Below are 22,555 nucleotides of genomic sequence, written 5' to 3' on the forward strand. Positions count from 1 at the left end.
TCCTGAACATGTAGATTCGGTCCCATACCCGCAAGGATTTGAGGTGCCCAACTTCACGAAATTCATAGGTGAGAATGCTATGACTACAATGGAGCATATCGGCCGCTTTGTTGATCAATGTGGTAAGGCTGGTAGCGATGATTTGCTTAAGTTGAAGTTGTTTCCCCTTTCTTTGTCAAACTTTGCATCTACATGGTATAGTTTACTTGCTCCTAGTTCAATTTCTACATGGTCACAAATGGAGCGTGAGTTTCATGATTATTTCAAAGATGCAAGCTTGATGGAGAAAAGACCGGTTGATGATTCATCGGTCACTTGTGAGACTATTTCGGTTACACCTATGCCTAAGACCGGAATTGTTAGTAATCCTTTCCCTGCTAGTCCTATTGATATTGACAAAAAGAAAGGGAAACGTGTTATTATTGGGGATCCTCGACCCAAGAATAGGATCAAAAATGTGAAGGCCGAAGATCATAAAGTTGTAAAGGATGAGTCATCTAGTATCCAAAGGACCAAAAAGCTGAAGCTCACTTTTGAGATGCTTATGGCTAAATACAAGAGAGGATTAGCCGGTCAACGATTTGATAACCAAACTAGTGATTCGAAAAGACCAAGATCATCTCGTAGGAAGAGATTTGGTCAAACATCAAAGCAATCGGAGCTATCAACCATACCAACTCCATATAAACCTCCGGTTGTGATGCCATGGTATCCATATCCAATGTCACTATATGGTCATCCTTTTATGTATTACGCGCCTTGGATGCATCAATCACCTATGCCGTTTTACCAATAGTGGAAGGAATCACCTAGGTCAGTGCCAAATCATTCATCCAACTCAAGATAAGACCGTTTCCCACAAAAGAATCGGTCCGGTGGATCAAAGGTAAAAAATGTGAAGAAGGTATGGGTGAGGAAAGAAGCCAAAGCTCCGGAGGTCATTGCTATCAATGAGGAATCTCAAGATGTTCATGTACCTACTGGAGATGCGGTGGAAACCACGCAAGCAAAGGAGATCGAAGCCGACGCCGTGACTGTCAACATTGGTGGTCTAACCGAGACAGCTAGCCGGTCTAACCGCCAGTGTACGGCCGGTCTGACCGACGGCTTGTGGCTGGTCTGACCGGGCCTAGAGGCCGGTCTGACCGGAGGGCATTAGAGAAGAGTGAGAAAATTGAGAGCAACATAGGAGCTTCCACTTCGACCAAAAATATGAAGAATCATTGCTTAGCTCCTGGAAAACAACCACAGCCGAAGTGGATACCTTCTGGCTTATCTCGCTCTCAAAAAAGGAGGCTACAGCGTCTTCGGGCCATAGGTCAAAAAGAAAAGGAGGCCGAAGATGTGGAGAACAAGACATGCAATAATTTAGAGCCTCAAACAGCACCTAGGCAAGTGTGGAGACCCAAAGAGGTAAAAGTTAAGACACCAGTGATTTCCCATAGTAGAGATAAATCCAATTTGATGAGAGAAAAATCATCGGTCATTAGAGATAAGTCTCCTTCGCATGGTGCTATGGATGTTGGTGCGGTGTTCGTCTTGCCTTCGAAATCGTGCAGTCGAGAAAGCCGATTTTGCACGGGGGGCAAGACATTAATATGCTCATGAGGGAACCAAGAAAAGATGAACGGCGATGGATACAACATCACATCTTTGAGACGCCGTTTGTTGGATGCTAAGGCAAGGTATGGGTTTATTGTGCTCATCATCATATTATATGCCTATGTCATGTTAGAACATTGCTTGCTATCTAGCACATGTGTGTTTTTGCTTATCAAATTGATATTATACATACATGTTGCAAATGCCAATTCTAAGTAGTGGAATTGGTAGGCTGGCATATAATTTGTTTGAAGTATGATTTGGTTCATGAGTCTTTGATATTTATTTAAACCCAAATTGTATGTGTTTTTATAGATCACCATATAAGATATAGATTTTTTAATTATTGCACCATGAAAGTTTTGCTTATTAGTAATTCGGCTAATGTCAATGGTCAATGTGATGATTTATTCTAGAGTTGTTTTCTTTAGAAACATTGGCATTGTTAATATTTTCCATACATGCTCAAGCCGATTACTTACATTTGTAGTTTATTGGAATTCATGTGTGTGAGGCATATGACTTTGGTGATTCATTATTGATCATACTTCAATTGGCTAAGTGTTTTGATGCCATGATGGTTATTGTTTCAAAAGCCATTTGAATTAGTATTCATCTAGACATGTTAGTTGGATGTTATAGTTTTTCATATGTCTAGAGAGAAGGAATTTTGGTCCAATGATTTGATACACTAAGCATTTGGCTATTATGTAAGGAAAAATTATATACTAAAGGCCAATGCTTGATTTCAAAAGTTTGGACGAAATTGGCAAAACCATAGACCAGGGGCGGTCTGACCGGCATTGCACAGCCGGTCTGACCGGTGTTACTAGCGGTCTAACCGACTTTGCATAGCTGGTCTGACCAATCCCAGATAGGAGGCTGGGGGGCATGTTACAATTGATTAAAAGGCCGAATTAATTGTGAATTCGGACATTTGTGCCAATGAGTTAGAAATAGCTTAGAGAATTCCTTCGATTAGATATTTGAAAGATCCTCCACTTAAGGTTGATCGGAAGATTCGGTGGCAAGCGCTCAAATATTATATCGCCGAAAAATAGATGGAGTATTACTTAAATAATGATCAATCTAAAGTTGCTAGGAGAGTAGTACATGAAGGGATTTGTGAAATTCATCAATCGGCCCGTAAGATAAATTGGTTGCTTAGGAGAGTGGAGTTTCATTGGCCAAAAATAATTGATGATTGTTTCAAATGTTATAGAGGGAGTGAAGCTTGTTAACGAATCGGCAATGTTCAATTAGCACCTACCGCTGTGTTGAATCCAATCATTAAACTATGGCCGTTCCGAGGTTGGGCTTTGGATTTCATTGGTCAAAGTTATCCTTCATCATCAAAAAGGCATTGGTTCGTGCTAGTTGCAATGGATTACTTCACTAAGTGGGCCGAAGCCGTGCCGCTCAAGAATATTACTTGTACGGAGATAATTGACTTTATTTTGAAGCATATTGTTCATAGATTTGGTATTCCTCAAACGTTAAAGGAGTTTCTTTTATGTCCAAGGAAGTGAGAAGTATTGCCGAATCTTATGCTATTAAGTTGTTGAGTTCTTCTCTTTACTACGCTCAGGCTAATGGATAAGCCGAGTTGAGTAATAAAACATCGTTGAAATTGCCGTTTTGCCAGTTGAGGTAAATCTTGGCTCTCTTCGGTATTTCAAGCAAGACGACTTGTCGGTTGAAGATTACAAGATCTTGATGGGAAGCAATTTTGAAGACATCATAGACAAGCGTTTGAAGACTTTGAAGGAGATGGAGACACTTCAAGAAGGTGTTTTCAGAAAGCAATTAATGGGAAATACTTGAAGAAATACTTCCCGAGCATTTGGCAAGATACTTAGGAAGTCCTATGGCCGGTAATTGGATTATCACCCTGAGATAACATGTTCTATGCTTTTAGGTTCACGTATGTTCACCAAAAAGGCAGGGGGGCATGTGTTTACACCCAAATTTGGCACCTATGGACGAAATAGGGAAAAATTACCAAAGTTTGGAAAGTGTCGGGTTTCCTTCACTAGGGCCGGTCAGACCGCAGGTATTTGGGCGGTCTGACCGGCTAGTAGGGCCGGTCTGACCTCAGGTATGTGGGCGGTCAGACCGTCAGGGTCCGAGTCCGACTCTGTTTTCGTCGGGTCTCGGGTTTCCTTGCTAGGGAAGACATGTTTCGTGTTTCCATTGGTTTCTATCCTGAGTTGGACGTGGAGGAGGGCCTGTAGAGGGCAAGACCAACCCCTATATAAGGGACAAGGCCGGTTCATTGTAAAACCCCCGAATACAATCTATTTGAATCGTTCTTTTACTATGTTTTCTATTTTACCCTAGTTTAGTCCATCTTTGTCGGTTTGCGTCGTAAACCGTCCGACGCCGCTGCGAGAGTGCGACACCTCTTTGTAGGTTTGTCCTGAAAACCTTCCGTTTTGTCCACGAGACGGGTAGTTATCCTCATATCGATCTAAATCAGCCTAGAGGCTGATTTTGATCTCTAAATTGGCTCCGTTAGCCGGTTTAGTTGTTTTTCTACAAAACCCATCTTGATTTGGCCCTTTGGCTAGATCGAGGTGGTTGGCGACTCCATAACACCGCAAGGCGTTTAGGTGTTGCGATCGTGCTTGTCGACTTGTCAAAAAAGTTGCCAACACATATATGAACAAATCCATTACTCTCCCTTATGTCATAAATAATATCTTATGTTTAATAATACACCATGTACGAAAGACATGTCATTCATGTTACATCTCTACTATTACAAAAATTGAAGATGTTTCTGCTAGAGTTTAGATATGTTTTTCAATCAGTTCTAATTTTTTTATTTCTGTCAAATCCTCTCATTTTTCCTTATGCCAGAGTGCCCCTCTTATCTGAGACGCGTGTGAATTAATTGGGCCCGAATCTTTCCATGCGCCCCTTGCCGCACGCAGCAATTCGGCCTGCGCTTGAGTCCGTTTTCCACACGCACCTTTGCATGCCATCGTGATTGGGCCTGCAACGTTCTCGTGTGCGCGACACCCTCACACACGCGATTTGCTCTTGCCGCATATTCGATTGGGACTGCGTCATCCTCGCCCACAATTTAAAAAATTGAAGATGTTTTTGTTAAAACTATGGTACATTGTCCGTACCTGATTCCCATCACACGTAACATTCATTGCGAAGTCATGACTCGCGAGCGAACTGTGAAAGCTAGAGAATGTGTGTGATGTGGATACCAAGCGAATAAAACTCGCAGAGTCCATGTGGATATCATGTACATCATTGCCCAGATCATCCGATTCTATTCGTATTACACGTCACAATTCCTGAGACAAGTTAGCATGATTTCAAGTCAGTCTCCACACATTCTCATACGTATTAACACGGATATCATTACAACAATCCATAAGAATATGTTTTACTTTTGAAAAGAACATGCCAACTGAAATAAAGGATGATAGAAGTTGTTGATTTCATCTGTCATCAATTCCTACCCGACTTACGATAAAGCTGGATGACAAATCAAGCTCATGTTTGAAAGCCTCATTATTTGCATTATGCTTATTCCTATGAGCCAAATTTTAAATTTTACAACTTAATTTTAAATTGGACTTATTTTACAGCATTTGCATTTGAGTCGCTAAGAACATGAATATAAAAAATTTGCACACAAATAGTCTTTTATTTGGTAATAAGTGATTCGGATAAGTACATGAATAAACGAAACAATTGACTGTGATTATTTATCCACCGACACATATGTACAAATTAAATTGGCTTTACCCGTTGCAACGAACAGGCATCTTTTCTAGTAAATCTAAAACAAAAACATGCATGGGATTTTTCGAAAGACCAGATGCCCGATTCATTAATTAATTCAGCAGATATCTCTGGGCGTTCAATGGTTAACAATATCTCATCAGAGGCTCTAGATTTAATGTCGATACAGGGCACTGTGATCTCTTGATCCATGCAACAGATGAATTCATATTTATACTGTCAATTGAACAACAAAGCCGGTTAATGGACCAAATTAACAAAAGAAACGTATAAGTGGTAAGGAATTTGTTTCAAAATTATTGAGATGCGAGAGAAGAAATCCTGTGAGACTGCAAAACATGATAGAAAATGTATAACTTAAAGAAAAAAAAGACACATTGTTAGAGGGTGAACTCCTAGAGCGGGAGACTAAGGAGCCCCTTTTAGTTCGAACGGGGGCAGCGGGTAAGAATCAAGGTTCGGTCGAAGGAGTGATGCAGAGGGGGTCAGGCCCCTCATTAGCGATAAGACAAAAGGGGTTTATGCAGGTACGGGCTGCTGGAAAGCATAACACCCTACTCCTGTGTGTAGTTGATTCTGTGAGGAACACATTGTATTAGTTAGTTGGAAATTTTCGGAGCTCTCTCCCCTCACTAGGCTAGGACCTCCTTTTATACCTCAAGGGATTACCACAGGGGCCAAAAATCCACCTAGGAAAGAGAGAAAACATCCTTTACATTTATTATGTCTTATTCCTTTGACATAGAAGATCATGATCACAGCACTTCAGCACGACCCCCATCAAATCACACCGGGTGACGCATGGGACGCCTGCATCACTCTGCATTAATTAATTGAAGACTTATGGGCACCCATTCTGACTAGGGAACGTGTACCCTAATTTGAGCCAGAGTAGGAGATCGTCCCCGGTCTATATACAAGGCAAGGGGTTTCCTATCATGGTGATGTGACCGGACAGCACCAGCCGCACGCTGCCTGATAGGCGGTCAGTGCGCTGGCGGTCAGCGCACAGGCGCACTTACCCTACCACGCCGGTCATTCGAGCGTTGCTCAGCCTATCAGCCACACCTGCAAGCCGCATTAAATACGGCATGGCGCGGCTGCAGCACCCGCCTTAAATGTTGTTAGGTGGGCGTTGGGCGTGCCCACCTACCGCGCACGTTGGCAGGTGTATGGAGGGGGTCGGGGTGGCCCGACCCCCAACTGGGAGGGGGCAGCCGCCACTCCACCTCGGACCCAACCCCCCACAGGAAAGTGCCACGTGGGTTTGGGGGCGGCCTCCTCCCTCTAGACACGATACCCTAGGGCCCATATCACCGACACACATGGTATAGCCAATTTGGTGTACCAATATGCTAATTTCAAGTTCCTTTAACTTTTTTAAAAATATCTTGTCTTTTTTTAAAAAAAAAACCTCCTTCAAGGGTAATCCACACGTAATTTTTATGTCGTTTTTTTCCATTGAAAAGGTTTTAATTTCAATTTGGTCCAAATTTTGGTACGGGGAATTTGTAAGTTGCACCAAATTAACAGAGGTATCTGCTAACAGATATAATGGTTGCACTCCCAGGGCTCACTACTACAAATATGATTTTTCCAAAGAGCTAGGTATTATATTGATGGCAATGGGGTGTCCGATTTTCCATCAGGTGAAGATAATTATCGATCTGGAGAAAATTTGACACACACGATCTGCAAAATCAGAACCCTGCAATCGCAGCACTATGTCTTTTTTGGTTATCAACTGTGCCCAAACCTGATTGATCTCGCCGAGAAGGCTAATCACTGCGTGTGAATCAAAGAAGACAAGGACGCGGCCCAATTAGACTCCAACACGATACACGGCCCAACGGGCCCAAAGACGGTGACGCAACACTGGGACAGATTCTGAATGCCATATTGATTCGAAGATTCCAGTTGATTCGGAAGGAATTTTGACGTAGGACCAGATCCATTGGAAAGGTGGTCTCGTTAGCTTTCCATGCATATGTAGAACATCGAAATCGGAGTCAGAATACAACCTGGGCGATGAATTTAGTGTGTAATACTCCTGGAGCCTGAAATGGACTTAAACTTGATATGAGTTGGATCTCCATCTTGACTTGAACGCTCATGATCACTTTGTCCATCTCCTAACCTCTCTCCGGGTGCTCCATAGTCCTCTCCATACTTCCTGTTTGGGCTACACAATGGGGGGGGGCGCTGATCAGCGACTAGTCGTGCGGCCGCGCAAGCGCGCGACAAGCTTTAGAAGGCTGCAGCTTGGCCACGATGAGGAGGGGCACTGGGCAGCTGTGCCCATAAACTTCAAAACTTGTTAAAGCTCGCTAAACTTGTACATGGGTTTCATTACGGTCCATAAACCTCTAAATTACATTTTTAGAACCTAAACTTGTTAAATGTCTCTTCTTCCTGTCGGCATAGCAGGGTTAAAGTATAGATGAGACGGAGAACGAAGATTTAAAATATAGATGAGGCGGAGAACAGAGATGTTCACTCGATAAGAGTAATTGAACACAACAAATATCGTATTAATTAATAGTTCATTTGCATAACGGCTTCAATATGTTTGGTGTTCACACTTTGTGATACCTAATTTTAATGGCCCAAGACTACTATAAGGAGGCAACACTAGTGGAGAAAATGCTTTTTACTCCCGGTTGTTAACCCCCTGTAGTCCCGGTTTTCCAACCGGGAGTAAGAATCCGAGACTAAAGATCACTATCTTTAGTCCCGGCTCAAATACCCGGCCTCCACCGCTTGCCGCCGCAACGGCCTCCGCGCCGGCCGCCGCCTGCCGCCGCCGGGCGAGGCCGCTGCCTCTGCCGCCGCCACCCGTCTGCCTGAGAATGGGGAGGAGAGAGGAGGGGGCGGATCCGGAGGAGGCAGAGGAAGATGGGGTGAGTGAGAAGAGGAGGAAGAGATAAAGGTGAGGGAACATGAGATATAACTTATCCCGTGCGCCTCCTCCTCCTCAATTTCACGCACGCCTCGTCCTCTCCGCGCATGCCGATCTTTTTTCCCTAGAAATAGATCTTTAGTGAGACTAAAGATAATAGAGGGGTCTGGCACCGCCTGCCTTTTTTTGAACCGGGACTAAAAAGTTACCAACCGGGATTAAAGATCAAAAAGTAGCTCTAACCTTTTAACCGGGACTAAAGATAATCCTTAGTCTCGGTTTTTCTGCAACCGGGACTATTATGGAATTTGGTCGACCGACCTGATGAGGACATAACTAGCTCGGATATAACCATGACTACTTTATATATTCATCAACCAAAGGTGCATATATTCTATGTTAGATTTACTTATTATATATTTGAACAAACGTTGCTATACAATGAGTTTCGTGTGTTTTCATTTGCAGAGGTACTTGCTTGGGTGAAAGAAAAGAGACTGAGTGTAAGGAATGCATGGATGATTGAAGAAGTTGATTGTGGACCAAACCAAGATCTTCTCCAAGTCTTCTTTCCTATCACCACGTCACTTTTGGTCCATAGAAGACAAGAGATAAATTTCTACATGTTTTGGATTCGGATTCGGGCCTCCTGATAGTATCAACTTCAAACGGACCTAGCCGCTGATCTAGAAGGAATTTCGGGGCCCATGAGTATTTGTTGGAAAGCTTATGGAGTCTACTTTCAGATGGTTTTGGTCCCACGTGAAAATTCCTACCGAGCTGCCGGGAATCTGCAAAACAAGCAACGTATCTCATTCAGTCCGAATCTGATTTTGAGTTTTGGGCCTTGTAATTGTGTCGTGGGCTTAGCCCAAGGGGGTGTGCACCGTAGGGCAACCCTAGGACGTCCCTAATCATATTAATTCAGTAGTCGTCATTGTTTAGAGTTGGGTTTTGCTTAGATTATTCTGTCAAGAACAGTTTTGCCGCTAGATCGGTTTGTGTAACCCCAAATTCGTGTGCTTAATCATTCATATGCAATTTGGTTGCAATCTATCTTGTTCTTGCTTGTGTTCTTCGATTCGCATGCAGGGATTAGCCTTCTTGGCGAGGTCAACCGGATTTCGGCACGGTTGATAACTTGAGGAGACGTGGTGCTGCGATTGCGGGGCTCAGTAGCGTGTTCGTTCAGAAGCCGGATCGAGTTGTGTCGCGACTCCGCCCAAATCGACTGTTTATCAGTACCTATCGGAAGATCGAGACCTAACATCTCTCATCACGACCAAAGATGGTTTCTCCAGTAGTGTAAGGAGATCAAAAGGGTGTGGGACGACATAGTCGTAGCTGAGTCTGTTGATCGACCTGCCTAATGGGTAGATCCGCTCCTGCCAACGAGGTCATGATAGCCAACCAGTAGAGGGCCCAGGGCTACACAGGTTGACGGGAGCGGTGGACAGGAAGGATGGTGTGGCGTGAGAGCCAAGCTGGCCAGCAGGAGCCATTGTGTCATCAGTCGGGAGCAGCATGGGGGCATCGGCGAGCTCTGGCAGCAGAACGTAGTGGAAGGAAGAAAGGGCATTTGTGAAGTTTAGCATGCAGACGAATTTTACAAGATGAGCAACGGTGGTGACAAATATTGGAGATGGAAACTGGTGGAGAAAATAGAATTTTGCCCTTCTTGCACTACTAGGAAAAAGGGTTTTGCAGGCGATCAAAACACGTTTTCGCAGACGGCCAAACATTCCGCCCGTACCTAATCGCCTGTAAAAATCCTTAACTTTTACAGACGGACCAAAGCACCGCCTACGAAAATCATTTTCGCAGGTGGAATTTCCAATCTTCCCGGACGCTACATAGCCCCGCCTGCGAAAATACCTCCCGCGCTAAAAAAAATTACTGCCAGCCCGCCCCCTCCCTGGGGTTTCAAATCCCAAATCACAAATTGGATTCAAATCACAAACATCCATAAATCATCCCAAGATGGATTCAAATCACAAACATGTTGGGATACGCGTAGGCTCCAATAGCATAAACCAAAATTTTCTATCGCGTAAACCAGGAACCATGCAAGTATTAGATCATAGATCGTTACCACTCGACGCACTGCGCAGCGGAAGAAGATGCTGAGAAGTCGAAGAAACTCTCGCGAAGTAATGCGCGTCGATGTAGAGGAAGTAGTCGATCGCACCGGCTCAACCTTCTCCCCCTCGTGCGTTCTCCTCGCCGTACTCCCACGCCGATCAGCACCGCAAACCAGCGGCGGCTCTACCGGTATCCACACGTACAGGGACGGAACGCCACACGCAGATGTGCTAGCACCCGCGCGCAGCTAGGGTTTTGCTCGGGGAGGGAAGTGACGGCTAGGGTTTCTCACGTGATGCAATACCTCCGCCGGTCACACCTCTCACGAATATATAGGATCCATCACTCGGGCCTCCAAGGCCCGTAGGACTCCTATTCGGATTCATATCCGAATTAATCTCATATTGGATTTCTATCCAATCCCCTTATTCCGGCCCATTAAGCGTGCGACCCTGTAGGTTTATATATACTCGGTTGTAACCTGAAAACTCCTTTTCGGTCCATGCGTCAACAACGGCCCCTAGCAGAATGTATTGACCCACCGGGCATACATAAAGATCATATCGGCTGAACCTCTAGTGTATACTTGTATGAACCCCTTTGCCTCACGATATCGATTAAGCTCAAGGCTAGATATGTGACATCCTCTAATAGCTCAATCATTCACTCGAACCTGTTGATAGATTATATAAGTTGTGATTGACTCCTCAATCACCTTTGGCATGGCCATGCACTCCATAATCTACAACGTCGAGGGGCCCAAAGATATCTTTCTATAGGAGGGGCAAATCCCATCTTGATTATTCATATCCCACTACATGTTTCATAGCATACCCGAAAACTACTTTTATAACTACCCAATTACAGAGTAGCGTTTAGCAGTCACTAAGTAAGCTACTACACATGTTGAGAACCATGATAATCTCAGGTCTAAGGATTCTACACCAACACTCAATGAGATCACTGATGACACAACACATCTGGCTCTTGCAGTGTCTCATGTTGGGTCTATCCAACAACATGTTCACCAACATGTGTCCACATTATTAATTTGGTATCTCTATACCATAATCCATGAGACATGATCATCAATTAATACATGTGCTGATCATTTAAACATATTTGTTCCACATATGATATTTGATCAGGGATCCTTTAAAAATAGCAACACATAACATAAAGAGTCTCATGAAAGAATCACATATTCATTAACCAATAATGAGTTATCTATTTCAAGAAACAATGTCGGATAAATATGTAAACATAATATGTGATACAATCATCTCTATGATTGCCTCTAGGGCATATCACTAACAAAACATTCATAAATCAATACAAGAGTATTGGATTCAAATCGACAGCACCAACTTACAAATTAACATCCATCAACATGTAAACTAAAAAAAATAACGTTGTCGTCGCCGGCGAACTCCTCCATGCCGCCGCCGCAGCCCCGCTCCCCCCTCCGGCTGGATCTGGGAGGGAGAGAGGTCTCTGCCGCCGCCACCACCCTCCCCTCTCATTGTAGGGGCCGGATCTGGGAGAGGGAGGGGAAGGAAGCTGCCCGCCCTCGACGGATGCGTGTTAGCCCCGCCGCCGTTGCCCACATGTCCGTGACGCTGCCGTCGCCCCCGCGTCCACGCAGCCCTCGCCTGCGTCGCCGCCGCCTTCACACTCCGCGTCACCTCCTTGCCCCCTCCCCCCTCCGGCCAAATCTTGGAGGGAGGGGAGCCGCCGCCGCCACCGCTTCGACCCTCCGCACCAACGCCGCCCTCCGCCGCCGACTCGACCCTCCGCACTGCCGCGCTACCCCCTCCCCCCTCCGGCTAGATTTGGGAGGGAGGGGAGCCGGCCGCCGCCTCCACCCTCTGCACTGCCGCGCTCCTCCGCCTGGAGCCGCCGCCGCCGCCACCTGTAGCTGCGCCGGGAGAGGAGAGGGAGAGATAAGGCACCGGAGGGGAAGGGAGAGGAGAGGGGAGGGAGGGAGAGAGGAGAGGCTGAGAGTGTGGGGAGAATGGGTGAGGACTTAGCATTTTCGTGGGTTAGCTGTCGCTTTTAATGGGTTCGATGTTTTGGCAGGCGGAGCTCCTAAGGTAATGCTTGCGAAAATCATTTTTTCAGCCTAGCTTATTTTTGCAGGTGGACCACTCCTTGGAAAAATTGATTTTTGCATACGGATGACGAAAATCCATCCGATTTATATTTTCGTAGGTGGAGATTTGGCTCTGATGGTCATAGCCGTCTGGAAAAATAAAAGGCCAAAGTCTCTAAAATTTTTCTAGTAGTGTTGCCTCCGATAGCGACGAACAATACGAGGGAGTACTCTAGGGCAGGTTTGAGGAGGTGATGGACGTGGTGGAATTAGCGACTCGTCCGCCGGACCCAACCTCTGGCCGCGGATGCTATATCTCGTAGAGCTCGCTAGAGCCAACCACCGTCGACATGGACATTTTCCCTAGCTCGTTGATATAAGAGAAAAATAAAAATGAGTAGGAAAAAGAAAAGGAAAGAAAAAAAAAGAAATTTTGTGTGTGGGCCCCACTCTTCAGTCGTTGCAGGATTGATGGTGATGCCACGTCAGTGTCCACGTAGCATTCCACTGGATTTTGGATTGGGATCGAATGATACATTTAGCAAGTTCATAGATGATGATGATGTCACGTTAGAGGTCCAAAGGTGCAATTTTTTAAGTTTATGAATCTAGGTGAAACCACATACAATTTTAAGGATCATGGCTACATGCCTGCATCTTAGTTTTAAAATATTTATGAAAATCAAACGGGATCAACCTAAGTTATTAGGGCTTGGAAGATGTAGTTTATGAATTTTAAAAGAATTTTTTAAATGAAAAACGATTTACTAGAATTGGAAAAAAAGAATACACCAAGTTATTATTTATTCCCTTTGGGCTTAAGGTGAAGTTCATTGTCGGTGAGAGAGAAGTGGAGATCCTACGGCCGTAGCGAACCTTACTCTCCACACATTGCATCCTTATCATCTCACCTACAAACCACTTCTTACATCAACATCACTACTATTTTTTTACATTAACATCACTACAAACCACTTTTTGACATCTATTATATATACTAAAAGTTCATTAAACTTCCTATAAACACTCCTAAGCCGCCATGTAGTATCCTATAAACGCTCTCGAGTTACCACATGTCACTCTAATAAAATAGAAAAAATCTGACATCGATTTTTATTTAAATTGGTAAACCCATTAATTTTTATCCTTAGATTTATCCCCGCGTTAACAAAATCTCCCTCACCCTCCGTCCACGTACGCCACCTCAGCTTACGTACTAGCAACGTACGTACGATCCCTTTGTTTCTTTTTTTTTATCTCCATAATAATAATTAAGATTAAAAAAATTACGGGCCTGAAAGCCCCATCAACCTACTAGCTAGCTCTTCCGCTCTTCCTCTAGTATCTCCTAATAAGTCTATTAAACATCATATAAATATTTCAAAACATCTATATCTAGCAGTCTTAAATTAGAGGAAATCTAGAAATACTAAAAAATTTTACCATCGATTTATATTATTTTAGGTTATTATATGTATCTTTTTCTTACGGAAAAACATCCCAAACTCCCTATGCGCTCCCATGTGGCGTTAAAACCCATTAACCATCCTTATAAATGTTTCTAAACCACTCTGTGACACTTCTAAACTAGTGAAAATCATAAATTTTTAAGAACAAAACATCTAACCATTGGTTTTGACTTAAATCGATGGACATACCATTTAGATTGTTATTAGATTTTTATTTAAAAAAATACCAAACCTCCTTTTCCTCCCTCCCCGCCTATGCAATGGTAAAAACTTAAATAAATCAAACATCCTATAAATATTTCTAAGCCACTATGGGTCTCTATTAAGTTAAAAAAATTAAAATTATGGCAAAAAAACAAAACAAGTGACCATCGGTTTTGACTTAAACATCCAACACATTATTTTACGTCATTATATCAATCTTTTTTTTAAAGAAAAACATCCCTCGCTCTCTATCCCCATGCGGTGTGCGTTGTTTCTTTTCTCTTATTGTTATCTTTATGATAACTGAAATTAAAATTATCCTCATGGGGAAAAACCACAAATAGACCTCCACATATCAAGTCTAGCCAGCTCTCCCACTGTCCTTTTTCTTCTCTTTCCCCTCTTGCTAACACTATAGTAACACTATAAATAAAATAATTATAACCTTTAAATCATATATTTAACTTATGATCTGTTTGAACTATTATATAATCAATACTTTATAATCCATATTGACTATATTTAAATGCGAACATAAAAATTATATTCCGGACCCACATCCATCTTGAGGCCTCCACTAAATAAAAATAATAAATTCATCATTATTAATCAAAATATCCCATCTTAATTTTTAATAAAGCCGGTAGACCCATTACTTATATCCCATTAGACACCTAACAACTTTGTATCAACTTAATTAATTTCTCTCAACATGTATATGGGGCTATTTTTAGGAGATAAAATTATATACATGATATATGAAGTCACTAATAAATTGGAGAAAATTCTTTAAATGATATCAATTTTTATGTCATAATGTGTACCCACTCTAGCGTTAATTTTTTATAGACAACATTTTGAAAATATAAACGTGCTCAGTTGAAGATCATACTGATCGTACCAAATATGTGGGTTGCACCAAGGAATTTTAGCGGTGAAACAACCATGAGGTAGTCAATTCCATATGGGAATTAAAGACCATGTTCATTAGGTGCACGCGCATGTGCGCGGGCTAACTTCCTAGTTCTAAATAAAGTTGAATGAGGAAAACAAGAACTAAAAACTACAAATTAAGTTGTAGAATTCGTTAGGCTCCAAAACTTTGATATAGAGTTTATTATCTCCCACCTAAGCCTTTTGAAAATTTTAAAAATTCTGCATTTAAAGGTCTAACACATATTTGGGACTGTAAATAGTTTCAAATAAAAAATATTATCAACCAATATCCCATTAAGACCTATAGTTTTGATATAGAGCTAGTTTTTGGTCATTTGAAAAATTCAAAATATTCAAATATCAGAGAACTTTTGTCACATATACGATATAAAATCAAACGGTTGTCAACTAAGATATCATCCCTTAGCGTACTGTGCATCCCTTAGCGTACTGTGTATTCGCTTCGTAGTTGTATTCGGTAATATTCAATTCTATTTCTTTATCTAGGATTTTTTATTCTGAGACCTATTAAAAGAATGCATCCAGGCCGCCTCACCCTATTTCCCAGTCAGTCTTCCCCTGTTGCCTGCACCTCCAATGGGATATCCACTTTATTTCACTATAACTAGAATGCCGCATAAGAGTCGCATAGGCAAAACCATCTTACGTATGCTAAGTGTTGACGTGAAAAACACACACAGGCATGGGAGATCTGCTTAGCTCCAGTGCAGGTCCAAAGGTTGGTGAGGTGCGGGCGTGCCAGTCAGTTTGATCCTGCAACTGACAAGATATGCAAATAGTAGTTCAATAAGCCGATTGGCTGACAAGCCGATGGAGTAGTTTCAGCCGATGCCGATAGTAGCCGATATCGATAGGGTTTTGAGCAATCGGCTATATATCCAATGTAGATTCCAAATTTGGTCGTTAACACTAAGGGATGTGTTGGCAGTTGTTAAGTACAAACTTTAACTGTTAACTCCTAAAAAAAGAAATAAAATATAATATTAAAACTTAGTGGTAGAGGTTTATTACTAACCATTCTCACTAGCTTCGGTAAATATACGTACATAGATAATTTAAGAAGAAAATACACCCGTCATGCGACAAAAATGAGCCTCCAGCCAAATACACCTAAGCACAAGGATTGGAGGGCCACCCGATAGTAAAAACTGACTTAAAAGTGGGCTAAACCATCCTCAACCACCATATGGACTTACCTGTAAGCCACTGGAGAAAGACGGTGGAGAGAGGTGGGGCCCACGGTTTGACCGAACTAGGGGTTCAACCGAACCGCCACTGGCCCCCCTCATCTGCACCTTACACGTACACGTGTAGGCTCCCGAAGCTCTCCCAATGATAGTTGTGGAGGAGTGAGCCCCATTCTTCTCAACCGTCATAGCACACTATAAAACGAGGTCTTCACTCGCAAAATGTACAACAAAGTAGAGTACAACTAACATTTATAAAAATTTAGACTTTACTTTAGTATATGGGATCGTGAAGAGAGCGGGGGAAATCTCCAGAAGGAGTGCTCTAAATATCATAGTTTTCTTCGAGAATTTTACAAAGGAGTGCGGGGCGTGTCGACATTCTTCCAACGGAGTTTCGGAGAAACGTCAGGATTATCGGATTTCTTCTCGCTTATACCTCGATGGATGCTTTCTTTTATAAAGTAATTGTTCAAGATTATTTTATGTTATTTAATTAGTTTAATTACTTAAGTGAGCTATATTCTCATCGGTGTGTGTTCGTCGCTTAGTTTATAATTAAGTACTCTAGTCCTAGATCTGGATAAAAAAGAATGTTCCTGTGTAAGGTGAGTAATAATCAATAGCTTAGGCGTGGTGTAGGTTAGAGGCTACCTTCGTTTGTTGTGTGCTCTAACAAAAGTGAGGTAGGTGGTAGGTGGTGACAATCATGTTTGTCCTTTACATCCCTCCACATTCGGGTACATTATAGAACTCAAGGCCGGACTCAGCTTAACATATTAGGGGAAAGCCGGTGCCCAAAGCATACGACAAAGTTTTACTCCTAATGTAAGCTAGCTAATTAGATTCATTAGATTCATTAGAATCCTCTCTAGTCAAACTTATCATCAGTTGTTGTTATTAGATAGAATCCCGTTCGTAGATAGTTTACACGTGTTCTTTGTGTTGATAACGTTAGAATACTATGAGGGAAAGTGCTACAGCAGTATCCGTGCGCTTGTGAATTTATTTGTGTGCATAACAAATACCAATAGGATGTACAGTCAAAACTAGGATGGTTAATTTGGCGTGAAGTTCAGGATGTAAAATATACTTTCTCCGCGTATATCTTATAAAAAAAATGTGTGGCTAGGATGCCCTAAGATTATCTTAAGAACTATTCCCTCAAAACCAATGAAAAGAAAAAGGGACTACCTATACATTTGTCGATAAATTTTTCTCCAAAAATTTGACAGATGTAATTATAGTACAATCGTAGTGTAATTACACTGTAACTTATATATAATTACACTGTAACTTGTATGTAACTACAGTGTAACTTATATGTAAGTTTCACATAATTTTGAATCGTTAGATCTAATACACGATTTGTTTTGGTGAGGAAGAAAACAAATCATAGCACACACATATGTAAAAGAATTTGTTTCCATGACCTCCATTTTACCGAAATAACATGTTACGGAGAGATTTTTAAAAGTTACATACAAGTTACACTATAGTTACAGTGCAATTATATACAAGTTACAATGTAATTACACTACGATTGTACTGTAATTACATCTGTCAAATTTTTAGGGAAAAATTTGTCGACAAATATATAGCAAAATCGAAAGAAAAATCCAGGCGTTAGGCATAGACTGAAATCACGGTCCACACGGATACCAGATACGGATGGGTACTCTACCACTCAAATTGTTCTTTGTATATTACTTTACTTAAACACCGTGGGAATGGGGAAGATTAGCTTGCCACCTCATCAATATTTTCAGAAATACCCCTCATCTTTGGTTAATTGTGTTCCGGTTCAGGCTATTGAGGTCCGTTCGATCACGCGCGAAGGAAGATCTGGCCGTCCACGTGTCCCAGCGTGGCTGCTCTTCCACCACCGTGAGATCGTTGGATCAGGAACGGATGGCCTGGATTTGCCAAGAACCCTAGCCACCTCAGTCTCCTGCCCTCGACCTCGCGCGGCTCGGCCGCTCGGCTCTCTTCTCGCCCACGCCGCCTCGCCCTCCTCGCCCTCCTCTCCTCACGCGCATCACGTCCTCGCCCTCCTCTCGCCGCCGCTGCACCGCTTCCGCCTCTCTCCCCAGTCAGGCCACTTCATCTGCCAGCGAGGAGACCAGGGGCGTCGAATCCGGTGACCCTCTCCTCTCCACAAGCGATTCCGGCCGCCCGGACGAAAGAGTCGTGAGCCACCACCACCATCTTCTCCACCCTGCTTGGTGTAGTGCCAGATCCGCTGGCAGGCCGTCGATCCGGCGCTTCGTCTCCCCCCGGTGGATCTGGGCGCTCAAAGCCTCGCCGGCGCCGAGGACAGCGAGCTCGCGCGGCGGCTCAGGGGCCCCGCCGTGGCCACGGGGAAGCGCCTCAGCTTCATGAACGAGTACCTCGCCGAGGACCGCGACCCCGTCAGGTGCTGGGTCGTCGTCGCCGCCGTCGCGTTCGTCACGCTCATCGGTAATCCCCCGCTGATCTCTCATCCACCCCGAATCTTCTCTGCCTTGTGTGCGAGTGATGCTCTGACTACGCCTCAGCGTGCAGGTTAATTTGGTTTATGCCGTCGTGCATCACGATGTATGATATGGGCGTGCACGATTAGTGTTCAGTCATTAGAGGGGATGGATCTAACTAACTGTTTGGTGCTCTTTTTTTCCCCTGAAATTTTATTTGGATTTAGAATCAATCTGTCTCTTTATGCAGCGTTTCTACTGTGAACGTTACTCCATACATATATTGGTTAAAGCGTGTAATTATTTCAAGGAGATTTTTTTGGATTGTGGGATCCATGCCTAGTGCGCTTGTGTTTATGCCTTCATGGGCCAGTTTGAAATTCATGACAGGTCAACCTAATGTCTAATATTGTGGCCATTGGTCAGTCAATTATTTTACTATTGAGTCAAGCTAGCTGCTTTTTTTTTTGTTGTATTGATATTACTATTTTGGTGCCAACAGATTGCTTGCCAAGTGGATTCTTTTTGCCCTCTTATTTTTGAGTTTTATGGCACTTGGTTGCTTATATGCGAACTTGATGCATGCTAGCATGTAGAATTTCTACCCAGAAGTGCTCCCTTACCCTCTTTTACATGCTACATGCACATTGTACAATCATTTTGTCAATGCACTATGGACTTCAATTGATTTGTGAAAAATGCGAAATCCAAGTAAACAATTTCTTAATGTAGGGATCAATTTTTTATCGCTTGATTAACAGGAATATTTTGTATGCAGTATTAGGTGTAGGGAGTGTTGATGATACCCCAGTAGAACTGCCAAAGAAACTCTACATAGGTCTCCCAAGTGCCAAAACAATTCAACTTCCTGATGGAAGGCATCTGGCTTATAAAGAACAAGGAATCACAGCTGACAGGGCAAGATTTTCACTGATTGCTCCTCATTCTTTTCTTTCGTCGAGGTTAGCAAGTAAGACCAAATGTTGCATTGTTTGGTTTAACGTATCATCACAGCATGACATCAGTACATATTTGATCTACATGGTTTCTTCGTGTACAGGAATCCCAGGAATCAAACCATCCCTCCTGGAGGAATTTGGGGCACGACTTGTGATCATTAATTAACACTGTAAAAGCAACACTATGAAAAATATGGGTAAATCATCTACTATCCAGGCTTTCTTATGATCTCATAGTACCTTCCCATTTTTTTTCGTGTCAGCTGTAGTGTGTACATCTGTTGTTTATGCTCGCACCATCATCTCCTCTCACGCATCTAGAGGGTTGGCATGCCAAAAATAATTCAAACTGCTTGAGTTCATATAATTCAGTGCGCCTTCTAAAATTGAAGAATAACCTTTAGATTTAGCTTTTGAGATAGCCAACTAGCTAGGTAGCACCTAGGTCTGCGGGTGGTTTGAAATACATTCCCAAAGAAAAAGCATTTTTAGCACTACAATTTAGCTGCCTTCATGAAAAAGGTCTCATCTGATAGGTACAATTTACAGGCCTAGACTTTTAGAAAGCATTAATGATTTACAATTACTGCTGTCACACATGACAATCCATTGTTTCTACCTTCAGTTTTGCGTATTTTTATCTATGTGAGGTTCAGCAGCATGTAAGGAGCCTTGGCACTGCTATTACTGGTGTGTTGAGTCGGATTGTATTATATCTGAATCTCACAAAAAAACATTGCAGACCATCATATTTTAAGACATATTAGAATGTATGCAAGTATATATCATCCTATGCTCCTATGAAATATGTATCTATAAAATGTGGGACACTATACTTTTTGTTGCAGGGGCGGATCCAGGAACAAAAAAAAATTGGGGGGCCTCAATTACAGTTTCTTCAACCCCTAGCCATCTAGAAACCTTTAGTTTATCATTTATGGTGAAAAAAATCGAAGGGGGTGCTCCGGGGGTATCCATGAGTCTTGTGGGTGTAGGGGGGACTCGAGTCCCCCCTGCATCCACGTTGGATCCGCCCCTGTTTTGTTGGATATAGGATAGTTTACTTACCAAATGGAAGTCAACTATATTCTAATTTAAAATTCACTGTTAATTTCATTTTTTATGAATATCACGTGGTGCCGCGTATATGTATTGGTTCCCAATGTGTAATAATTATATTGGCAAAAGGTGATATCTGTAGAATTGTAGATATACAAAAAGTTAAGCTTAGTTAGGTGATTTCATTGTTTCAATAGATAGCTTTTCTTTCCATTTTCTGAATTGAGGTCATGAGGGACATGAATCTATAGATGTCTTGCCAACAGTTTACTCTTGCTGTTATCAGGGCATTCAGTCCTACTATGAGTTCTTCTTTTATCGGACTGCTGGCTACAAGCCATAACATTTGGGTTTAGCATGTCCATTACCTTATAAGCTATAACAGGATGGATATATCATATATGTAGTGTATCATATACATATATATAGGCAACAGCTTGCCCAAATTGTTGTCTAGCATGGTAAAGGTACATTCTTAGAAATGTGCAAATGCCTGATAATATTTGGTCATATATGTTTTCTACTGAAGGTGATAATCCACATCCTTTTTATATATGTATATGTCAGTAAAATAAATAGTAATACTCATACCACACCTAATGTATCTATTATTTCTTATTTTGCAACTATCTGCCTTTAGCCTTTGCAATTTGTAGATGGACGAGCTCATGAACACAAATGCAAGTATGAACAGTTGGGGAGCCTCATATGTGAGATAAACGACTAATCCGGATATGTTTTTTTTTCTTAGTTTTTATTCTTAATGTCCACATTTTGTAAGAGTTCTCCACTAACATGCTCTGTTGTATGATTCTCAGTTCTATAGTGCGGTCACAACACTAGCTGTCAACTACCCACTGCTCTCTTGGCTCCCATATTAGGACCAACACTATTTGTTGACACTTTAACATTTGGTGAAATTTATCATGTGCACTGAATGATTTGTGAAATTTGCAAGACAGTTCTATTTCATCAATTACTGTTTCTCCTTGCTCATTTCTAATATGCAAATGATCCAAATACGTGCTATATAAAAAAATATACTGTTAAATTTATTTCTCTTCTGATATTGGACGGGCGCAGCGAAGCGCGCAGTTATTTCTAGTCCTTTTCAAGTCAAAGTCAAACACTGATATAATACAAAGACCCTATTTAGCACAGCTTCAAATCCAGGATATATATCTTAAAATTTGATACTCCTAGCTTTCACAAATAATATTTAATTGCATCGTTTTGCTTTTATTTTAAATGAGATATAAAATTTCAAGCAATCAATGACAATTGATACCGATGACCGACTGAGACCGTAAGACACGGCTCGTACGTATGTCCCACAATATCCTATGAATCCCCTAAAGTTAAGATAGGGTAGACAAATATATGTACATTTCGATCTCCAAGCTGCCACCATTAATTTTTAAGAATTACATTAACAAGCCCAATTAAATTACGATATTTTACAAGTTTATTGTCAACACAAATATACATATTTTCATTAGGCTCCAAAACTTTGATATAGAGTTTATCTCCCACAAAAGTCGTTTCAAAATTTTTAAAAATTTTGCATGTAAACTTCTAACACATATTTGGGAATGTAAATGGTTCCAAATAAAAAATGTTATCAACCAAAATCCCATCAAGATATATAATTTTGATATAGAGCTAGTTTTAGGTCATTTGGAAAGTTCAAAATATTTAAATATCATAGAACTTCTGTCGCATATTCGGACAGCATACGATATAAAATGAAACCGTTGTCAACTAAGATATCATATATATCGTCAAGATCGTTAACTTTGATATATAGCTTGTTTTTCATCCGAT

The 22,555-nt window shown here is 41.9% G+C and overlaps 1 protein-coding gene across 1 annotated transcript; it reads left to right on the forward strand.

Annotated features, from left to right (window-relative positions):
* Nucleotides 1-17,990: 17,990 nt before the first annotated feature.
* On the forward strand, nt 17,991-21,703 carry LOC127757404 (uncharacterized). Its single transcript, XM_052282903.1, has 4 exons — nt 17,991-18,077; nt 18,492-18,720; nt 19,492-19,683; nt 19,774-21,703. Exons 1-4 carry the CDS (start codon nt 17,991-17,993, stop codon nt 19,836-19,838), a joined length of 573 nt encoding a protein of 190 aa, XP_052138863.1. The 3' UTR covers nt 19,839-21,703.
* The last annotated feature ends 852 nt before the right edge of the window (nt 21,704-22,555 follow it).

This window comes from Oryza glaberrima, chromosome 12 (assembly GCF_000147395.1).
Source record: "Oryza glaberrima chromosome 12, OglaRS2, whole genome shotgun sequence".
NCBI classification, from domain to species: Eukaryota; Viridiplantae; Streptophyta; class Magnoliopsida; order Poales; family Poaceae; genus Oryza; species Oryza glaberrima.